At 44.4% G+C, this 10,598-nt stretch overlaps 1 protein-coding gene across 1 annotated transcript in view; it reads right to left on the bottom strand.

The window, feature by feature from the left end:
• Positions 1 to 10,266, bottom strand: part of GRK4 (G protein-coupled receptor kinase 4) — a gene marked incomplete at both ends in the record, with an annotated part of 73,706 nt that extends 63,440 nt beyond the window's left edge. The window contains 2 exons of the mRNA XM_080697290.1: positions 4,769 to 4,864; positions 10,215 to 10,266. Coding sequence (XP_080553416.1) covers positions 4,769 to 4,864; positions 10,215 to 10,266 — 148 coding nt within the window. The remainder of the gene's footprint in view (positions 1 to 4,768; positions 4,865 to 10,214) is intronic.
• Between the last annotated feature and the right edge of the window lie 332 nt (positions 10,267 to 10,598).

Raw genomic sequence — 10,598 nt, forward strand, 5'->3', positions numbered from 1 at the left:
TGCTTGTCATTCCAGTACTTGGGAGTCTGAGACAGGAGGGTTACAGGTTTGCAGCCAGCCTCAGCTACTTAGTGAGGCCCTCTGTAACTTAGTAAGACTCTGTTTCAAAGTAGAGGATAATAAATAGGGTTGGGGGTATAGCTCAGAGGTAGAATGCCCCGGGTTCAGTCCCCACTACTGCAAATACATATATATAATTTACTGTTGTCCAGAAGATAAACTGGTACAATCTTTTTGAAGGGTAATTTGGCAACATCAAAATTTTAAATGTGTTTACTTTTTAAACTAGAAGCTCATTTAAAACTCAATTGTGATTGTCCTATAGACATGGGTCTACAACTTATTTCTTGTGCTCCTGCCAGGACCTAACACTAATTTTTTTTTTTTTTTTTGTACTAGGGATTAAACTCAGAGATGTTCAACCTCTTAGATGCACTCCATCACTATTTTGTTTGTTTATTTATTATTTATCTATTTATCTATTTATTTTTAGGTCTGGGGATAGAACCCAGGGGCATTCGATCTCCAAGCTACACCCTCTGCCCTGTTTTTTTATTCTTTTTTTGTGTGTGTGTGGTACTGGGGGTAGAACCCAGAGGCTTTCTACCTCTGGGCTATACTCCCAGATCTATTTTTATATTTTATTTTGAAACAGGGTCTCGCTAAGTTGCTGATAGCCTCATTAAGTAGCTGAGGCTGGGTTCGAACCTGTGTAATCCTCCTGTCTCAGCCTCCCAAGCACGGGGATTACAAGCGTGTGCCACCACGCCTGGCCTTATTCTTTATTTTGAAACAGGGCCTCACTGAGTTGCAGAGGGCCTCACTAAGTAGCTGAGGCTGTCCACAAACCGCGATCCTCCAGTCTCAGCCTCCTGAATGCTGGGCGCCACCATACCTGGCTTGTTTTTTAATTTTGAAACATGGTCTTATTAAGTTGCCAAGGCTGGCCTTGAACCTACAATCCTGTCTCAGCTTCCTAAGTACTGGGATTACAGATTTGTGCCACCATGCCCAGCCATCTCATTCTTTATAGTTGCAGAGTATTTCATTCATTGATATACCATATTTTATTGGATGAATTATTTTATGAAATGAATAATTTTTATTATTATGCATAGAGAACTGTCTGGAAGGATGCTTATCATTGCTTACTACCAGAGAGAATGATTGACTGACTTATAGGAAGAGAAACTTTTACTTTATTTCTTTTTTTTTTTTAATTGGTGCACTGTATTCATACATCATAGTGGGATACAAACTTTGGTAGACATACATGCACACATCACCCAGTCAGCCCCCACCCGATCCCCACCCCATTCTCTCCCCATCCCTCCCTCCCATGCTTGGCTTAGTGGTTGACATCTAGTATTATAGCAATTTATCCAAAATTAAAAATTATAATCTCATGTAACAGTTTCATTTGTCTGATACCAAGCTTTTGATGACTTAAACATAACATTTCAATATTTCTTTTTTCTTTCTTTCTTACCAAAGAATATTTTTTTCTATTTTTTTTTAGGTGAAACTATCATATATTTATATATTTATTTTTCAGGAAAAAAATCTATTCTAATATGGAATATGGACTTTAGATACCCAAAACGATCTTGAAAAAGAACAAAGCTAGAAGATATATATTTTCTGATTTCAAACCATATAAAGCTACAATAATTGAAACAGTGTAGTGCTGTTCTAAAGGCAGATATATAAACCATTGGAGTTAAATAAAAGCCTAGAGCTAAATTCTTCCCTATATTGTCAAGTTATTTTTGACAAGGTTTCCACGAACATTTGGTGGTGGAAATAATAATCTTTTAACTAAATATTGTTGAAAAATAATAATTACATGGAAAAGAATAAAATTGGACCCTTACCTAATCCCATATACAAATATTAACTCAAAATAGATAAAAGACCTAAATATAAATCTTAAGACTATAAACTTTTAGGAGAAAATCTGGGTCATAAAACCTCACAACATTGAAATTGGCAGTGATTTCTGGGATATGATTTCTATGGCCCAGGCAACAGAAGAGTATACAAACTCCCTAAAAAATAAAAAAATATTGTATATCCAAAGACAATGTAAACAGAGTTAAAAGTTACTAATAAAATGGGATAAAATATTTCCAAATGCTATATCTGAAGGTGTATTAATATTCCAACTAGAAATCCTAAAAATTAACAACAATAAAGGCAAACAATACCATTTAGAGATAGGTAACAGACTAACATAAATAATGAATCTCCACAGATAACCAATCTTAGTTGTCTGTTGGATGGAAAATTTTGTTTCTCTGGTTCTGGTGTGTGCTACCTATTTCTTCTTTGTAGTTAATCTCTTTGAGTATTTTCTCTAGTGCTGGTTTTGAAGACATAAATTCCTTCAGTTTCTGTTTGTCATGGAAGCTTCTTATTTCTCCATCTAATTTGATAGAAAGTTTTGCTGGGTATGAAATTTTTGGCTGGAAGTTGTTTTCTTTCAGAGTTTGGAATATGTTACTCCAAGCCCTTCTGGCTCTCATGACTTGGTTTGGGAAGTCTGGAGTGATTCTAATTGGTTTGCCTCTGAATGTCACTTGGCCCTTTGTTTTTGTTGCCTTTAAGATTCTCTGCTTGGCTTCCACATTGGTCATTTTGACAATTATGTGGCGTGGGGATCCTCTTCTCCGATCCTGTCTAAAGGGAGTTCTATAAGTTTCCTGGACCTGTGTATCGACCTCTTGCTCTATGTTTGGAAAATTTTCTGTTATTACTTCCTTGAAGAGATTGTTGATCCCTTTGGTTTCACTTTCTTTTCCCTCCTCTATTCCAATTATTCTTAGGTTAGCTCTCTTAAAATGGGCCCATATTTCTTCAATGTCAGATTCCTGCTGTTGGATATTTTTTTCTAGATTAGAAACTATGCGTTCATTTTTGGAATGATCAACTTCTAAGAGCGAGATTCTGTTCTCCATGTGGTCTAATCGGTTGTTTGTGCTTTGAATTGAGGCCTTTACTTCATTAATTGCATCCTTTATCTCTTTTTGGCTCTCTCTGAGTTCTTTTCGAAACACCTCTATTATTTCTACAGTTATTTTCCTGATTTGATCTTCTAAAAATCTCTGATTTTCTGTTTTATCAGGTTCTGATGTTGTGGGGTGGTGGGCATTCATTGCTCCAGTATTATTCCTCTTTCCCATGATTTCGGAAGTTTGTGCCTTCTCTGGGTTCTTCCCTTGGGTCACTATGACTTCACTTAAGGTGTTCTGGATCTCGAGTCTGTAGTATCTCAGACCCCACTACTCCTTTACTGGGTTGTATCACAGAGTCTCCGACCCAGAGAGTTGATAGAGGCTGCTTTAGACTGAGGGGGGTGCCAGGTTGCATGTTCTCCTATGGTGTGATATCTCTGCCACCGTCACTCCCCCACTGGGTCAAGTCCCAGGGAGTACAGTACTGGGATTTCTCCTCTGTGGCCCGCAATTAGACTCACTGTTCTTGAGTACGCAGATGTAGCTGTACTGGACTCGGTGAATTCGCTGCTGCTTCCGCCGGTGGCAATATGGCGCCGCTGCTATGCCCTCGGCCGTGAGGCTGGCGTATTTCTTCTTGGTTTTGAGTTCCACTCTGAATCCCTGCAGCGTGTGCTGAGCTCAGCCGCTGGGAGCTTTAGATGCTCCCTGCGCCGAGAAATCCCGCCTGGCTGTTCCGCAGCGGCTCACCTCGGCTTGCTGTAACCGTTCGGTGAACTCACCGCTGCCGCCGGCAGTAAAGCGCTGCTGCTGCGTCCTCGGGCGTGAGGCCGGTGTATCTCCTCTGTGGCTCTGAGCTCTATACTCAGTCCGCTTTCTCTCTGGAGCCTGGTGATTTTTTTGTTTCTCTGGTGATGGTGTTTTCTGGCTATGAAAGGCGCTGATTTTGTGGTAATGGAGATTGGTTAAGAGCCCCGCTTTTCTCGGTTGCCATCTTCCCGGAAGTCCTCACTTTATTTCTTTTTTATTAGGTGTAGAATAATGAGCGTATACTACTTTTTTTTTTTCCTGTGCCCCGGCGCTTATGGTTTGAACCGGCAGACCGGTTCAAGCAGGTGGCACCAAAAACATGACATTGTGGGGCCAGAGCCCTTTCCTTCTGCCTCCGTACATAACTACTACATTTTTTAAGAAAATGTGTTTAAGCTGGACGTGGTGGCGCACGTTTGTAATCACAGCATTCAGGAGGCTGAGACTGGAGGATCGCAGTTCGAGGTCAGCCCCAGCTACCTAGTGAGGCCCACTGCAACTCAGTGAGACCCTGTTTCAAAATAAAGAATAAAAAATAGGGCAGGGGGTGTAGCTCAGAGGTCGAATGCCCCTGGGTCCATCCCAAGACCCGCAAAAAAAAAAAAAAAATGTGTTTAAAGAATCAACAGCCATATACTTTATGACTACAGATAAGAAAACATAGTGTCTTTTTTCCTGGGAAGAATAATGAAGATATAAGAGAATTTGTCATAAGGTGTGTGTGTGTGTGTGTGTGTGTGTGTGTGTGTGTGTGTGTTGCTGGGGATTGAAACCAAGGGTATTCTACCTCCCAGTTACACCCCAGTCCTTTTGATTTTTTATTTTGAAACAAGGTCTTGCTATGCTGCTGCTGCAGGATAACCTGTGATCTTCTGTCTCAGCTTCCCAAGTACTGAGAATTTATCTTAAATCTTTTGAAACAGAGAACTCAAGAATGAATAGCATCCAACTCAGGTGCAATGCCAGGAACACGCTCCAGACATAAGCAGGGCCCGTTTACTCACCGATGGAGTGTCTTAGCTCATCGCACTGGCTGACAGGGGGTAGTCTCAGCATGTCCCTCCATTTTTTACTACGGCCGCTTCTTTTGCCATATCCTCCTAAATTTGAGGGGGGAAAAGAACATTTTTCAGAGTTTCTTTATTAAAATATTATTGGATTTATCAACGTGGTATTTGTCATTAAAAAGGCCTTTTGGGGGGAGTTACTGTGGATTGAACCCAGGGCGTTCTACTGCCAAGCTACACCCCCTGCCCTTTTTTTTTGTTTTGAAATGGTTTCCCTGGGTTGCTGAGAGTCTCACTAAATTGTTGAGGTTGCTTTCAAATCTACAATTCTCCTGTCTCGGCCTCCAAAGTACAGGATGTGCGCCACCATGCCTGGCAATAAGACACTTTTTATAGTTTTAAATATCTAGTTATAACTATGACAGTCACTAACATGGATGGATGGTTTGGGTACCTCCAAGCTTATAATAACCTGTCCTATCTGGAAGTCAGCTGATGAAGTATAAAATTCCAAGTGGTGCAATCAGTCACGGGCTCTGCCATTTAGGAACCATGTGACCTAATCATCTGTAAGAAGCTCTGCAGAGTCTAAGTTTCCAAATTCCAGCTTATGCAAATCCCAGTTTATGCATCTAACATGACATATTATATGGGGCTGCTTATAAATATATGTCAGGAATATTTATGGTTTTACAGTTTTCCTTGAGCAAGTACATACTGAAGACCCACTATGTACCAAGCACCTTGAAAGCACTGGAAATACCATGGTAAAAACAGATGGTCTTGGCTGGGGTGCAGCTCAGTGGTAGAGCACTTGCCTACCATGAGGCACTGGGTTTGATCCCAGCACTGAAAAGAAAAAAAGCCCTCTCTTACATTATGAGTAAGGAAGAGATTAACAAATCAGACAATGATAAGTGATTAGAAAAAATAGCCAATCACGTGATGATAAACAGTATGACAGGGAAGGAGTAGGCATGGAAGGTAGAGGGTGATCTTCCCTTCCTCCCTCCCTCCATTTCTTTCTCCCTGGGGACTGAACCAAGGGGCATTCTACCTTTGTGCTACACCGCCAGCCCTTTTTATTTTATTTCTTTGTTTCTTTATTGCAGTACTGGGGATTGAACCTAGGGGCATTCTACCTCTGAGCTACACCTCCAACTCAATTTTTTATTTATTTTGAAACAGGATCTCACTAAGTTGCAGAGGGCCTCACTAAAGCAGCTGAGGCTGGCTGCGAACCTGTGATCCTTCCAAATATTGAACAAATATTGAACCTGTCAGCCTTCCAAATATTGGGATTACCATGGGTGGATGGGTGCCACCACGCCCAGCTATTTTTGTTTTTGAAGCAGGATTTTGCTAGGTTGCTGAGAGCCTCGCTACTTGCTGAGGTCCTTAAACCTGCCATCCTCTTGTCTCAGTCTACCAAGTACTGGGATGTCAAGCATGTGCCACCATGCCAGGCCTAGAGGGAACTATTTTCACAAGGCAGCATCAGAGGAGCATCACCCTCCCCATGAAGGTGACCTGAAGGCAGAGATCTGAAGAGACTGAGAGAGGGCCTCAGAAAGGCCAAGGAGAAAGGCATTCCAGACTGAGACCAGAATGGTGCCAAGACCTATACTGTGACATTTTAGAAATTTCTTTTTTAACAAGCACCTTTCCAGAACCCTTGAACTGAGACATTAGAACCTCCAATCTAAAATATTCTGGAACTGAAATTTTACTGAATTTCACCCAAAAGTATATTGCAACTCAGGTAGTGACTAAGACTCCAGGACCATGAGGTAGAATCAGGGAATTGGGAGGAAGGCCACATTTCTGTGGGAGCTGAGTCCTCTCACCGTTGTGGTAGATTGGGGAAACTGAGAGGCAGACATCAGGAAGTCAGAGAGGCTGGCCGAGCTCAGGGGAGAAGGCTTAGTTGGCAGTATGGACCACAGAGGCTTTCCCAACATTCTGTGCTCCTCCGCTGCCCCCTGCTAGGAGTGTAGCTCTGAGGTAGAATGCCCCTGGGGTCCATCCCCAGGGGCACCAAAAAAAAAAAAAAAATGTACATGCACACAGCACCTGGTGAGACTCCCCCCACTCCTACCCCACTCCCTCACCCTCCGCGCACAACATGGAACTTGGCATTGATCATTTTGTGTATGTACATCATGTCCACTCAAGTGTTTCCTTTGTCAATCTCCCTCCCTCCAGTCCCCTCTTTCACTCCACTAGGGTGCCTCCTCCTTTGTCCAGAAACTGTGTGTATGTGTGTGGGGGGGTACTGAGGATTGAACTTAGGGGCATTCTACCTCTGAGCTATACCCTAGCCCTATTTTTTACTCTTTATTTTGAAACAGGGTCTGAGTTGTAGAGGGCCTATATGGCCGAGGCTGGCTGCGAACCTGCGATCCTTCCTCTCAGTCTCACAAGTACTAGGATTACAAGCATACAGCACCAGGTTAGGCAATGACTGTCATTCTAATTTGAGTTAGGTGAAATTTCAGTGTCGTGTTGTTTCCTTTATTGCTAATAATGTTGAACTTTTTTTTTTTTGGTGGTACTGGGCTTCCTGGAAACCCTTCTACCTCCGGGCTACACTCCCAGTACCTATTTTTATACTTCTTAAAATTTAGAAACAGGGTTTCTTAAGCCAGCACAGCTGGTTTCAAACCTGCGTGATCCTCCTGTCTCTGCCTCCCAAGCGCGGGGATTACAAGCGTGTGCTACCACGCCTGGCAATGTTGAACATTTTTTATATATTTATTGGTCATTTGTATTTCTTCTATGAAATGTCTAGCTCACTTGCCATTTTTTGACTGTTTTAAGTGGTAAGTTTCTTGAGTTCTTCGTATATTGTAGATATTAGTCCTTTATTAAAGTAGCTGGCAAAGATTCTTCTCCCATTCTGTCACCTACTACAAGGTTTTTGGCATAAGCAGTAACTGAGATGCAGAAGGAAGAAACTAGGGTGGTAAGGTGAACACTCTGCCAAATAAATAAATAAAGCCTAGTGTTTATTTATTTATTGTGGTACTGAAGACTGAACCCAGAAGCATTCTATCTACAAGCTACATCCCCAGCCCTTATTTATTTTTTTGTTTTGAAACAGGCTCTTGCTAGGTTGCTGAGAGTCTCACTAAGTTGTTGAGGCTGTCCTTGAACCTGTGATCCTCCTGGCTCAGCCTCCCAAAGATTGGGGTTACAGGAGTATGCCAACACACCTGCCTAGTGCTGTTTCTTTACAGTGTCAATCAAGCCTCCCAGCAGTTATACCAGTGGGCCAGTGGAGAGCGTGCTGTAGCTCAAGTGCAGAGATCCAATCTGCACATGTGATTTGAGAGTTTCTATGTCAATCCACAGTATCAGATGAGGGCACAAGGGAGTAAGCATAGAGAGAAGACAAGAATTCCAATCTAGAATATAACAGGCACTGTGAGTCAGTCAAAACATGGTATTAGGCTTCCCCACCTTCTTCTGGTGAGGGTTGTATAAAAAGACCTAAGCGGCCAGGCGTGGTGGCGCACGCTTGTAATCCTCGCGCTTGGGAGGTAGAGACAGGAGGATCGCGCAGGTTGAAAGCCAGCCACAGGCACTGGCTTAGGAAACCCTGTTTCCAAATAAAAATATAAAATAGGTCTGGGAGTGTAGCCTGGAGGTAGAAGGGCTTCCAGGAACCCCAGTACCACCAAAAAAAAAAAAAAAAAAAAAAAAAGACCTAAGCATGTCCTTGAAGATGTCATATTGTCATAACTCTGTGCCCTGGTTACCTACCACTTTTGTTATGATTTGATATATAAACTGAGACTGTCCAGTACACAGATGTCCTATGCAGATATCTCTTAAGGAGCTCACATGCACCCAGTCAGCTGCCACTGGGTAGAGATGGGAGCCTCGTGTTCAGCCTGCTGTGGCTAGAATAAAGGTACGTCTCATCCCCCACCTCTGCTCTCTGTGTCTTCTGAATGACCAGACTGAACTCGCAACTTGCCAGCCTTGGTCAGTTGCACATCAGATACCTACCAAGCAGTCTGAGGCAAGCTGTGAAACAGGAAGAGTAATGATCTAGAAGTAAGCAGTCACAGAAGTATGCTGAGCTATATCAAGAACAGCGCACAGGCGCTGTAAGATGAAGACTAAGGTCTAGCCTCAGTGGTTCTGAGGTAGATCTGAGGTAGAAGTGGTTGATCTGAGAATTCAGCACCTGGCACGTAATGACTCCAAACTTACTTGTTCAAAGAATAAGTGATCGGTAGTATACACTCTGCACACTTCTAAACACAGAGCTTCACTTGTATATGCCTAAACATCACTTATCTTTCAGTAAGCAATCACCACAGAGGACAAGGTGCCTTGGCTTGGCCTAAGGAACGAAGCATCACAAGATGAAAGAGAGAAGGATGGGCTCTCTTTGCAGGTTTGGGCACATATGCAGATGAACCCTAACAGTTACTAGAGTTGCTACCATTCAGTTATGCTTGGTTCCAATTGTCTCCATTCCTCCTCCTCGTTTGTTCCATCTATGCCCAGTCAGACTGAAGGAGGGCTGATTGTGCTATCAAAAGATGAACCTGAGCCGGGCATGGTGGCGCACACTTGTAATCCCAGCATTTGTGAGGCTGAGTGAGGAGAATCGCGGTTTGAGGCCAGCCTCAGCTACTTAGTGAGGCCCTTTGCAACTCAGTGAGACCCTGTTTCGAAATAAAGAATAAAAAATAGGGCTGGGGGTGTAGCTTGGAGGTAGAATGCCCCTGGGTTCCATCCCTAGTACCAAAAAAAAAAAAAAAAATAGAAGAAGAACCCAGATAAGAACAGGCAGAGCACCCACATTTAGTCATAGGGTTGGCATGACCATAGTCATCTACACATTTTAAAGTCTTATGGAAGCCGGAGGTGGTGGTGCACACCTGAAATTACAAAATTTGGGAGGCTAAGACAGGAGGCTCACAGGCTTGAAAACCAGCCTCAGCGACTTGAGACACTACTTCAAAATAAAATAGGGCTGAAAGGGGGTGTGTAGCTCAGAGACAGAATGCCCAGGGCTCAATTCCCAGTACAAGATTAATAATAATCATTAATATTATTACTAACAGTAACAATAATAATTATTATTTGCTTTCGGGTAAAAGATTTTACCTACTGAAAGGTACTTAGGACATAAATGGGATTGGTGAGGGAGCTAAGAAAATAAGTCCATAAAAATCTGAAATATTAAATATTTCTGTTCCAGATTAATTTCTCTCAAAGAACATGACCCGCTTCTTAGCTGCACGATGAACGAACTGGTGCTCTCGACTGCGTCCCAGGTCACCAGGAACCCACTTCCCAGGCCTCTGCCCGGGCACTGCGGCGCGTTCCATCGTCCTCCAGGCGGTCTTCACACCTGCCGGGGCGCCGCGGGGCGGCGTCGAGGCCCCGGGGCAGCCGAGGAGGCTGGCCGCCTCGCACCCACCTTGGCGGGCCTTCAGCAGCAGCATGTTGGCCAGGAAATTGTCCGACTCCATGGTCCGCCGGCGGCGGTACGGCCACCGCCGGCGCCGCCGCCGCCGCCGCCGCCGGCGCCGCCGCCGCGACGCCCGGGCTGGGCTGGGCCGAGGCAGGGGAGGCCTGGGGGGCGGGGACGCGGGAGCCGCCGCCGCGGCCTCCGCGCATCCCTCGCCGGGCGCCGCGGGCTAGTGCGGCCCGGCACAGGGCCCCGGGGCGCCGCCCGTCGGCGCGAGGGTCCCCGGAGGCCTGGCCGCGGGCTCCGGACTCCGCGGTCACCGCCGCCGCGCCGTCGCTCGGGCTCCCCTCCGCCTCATCGCCGGCCCGGGCGGCCGGGCACCGCGGCAGGCTC

This window comes from Muscardinus avellanarius (assembly GCF_963383645.1).
Source record: "Muscardinus avellanarius genome assembly, chromosome: 6".
Taxonomy (NCBI): domain Eukaryota; kingdom Metazoa; phylum Chordata; class Mammalia; order Rodentia; family Gliridae; genus Muscardinus; species Muscardinus avellanarius.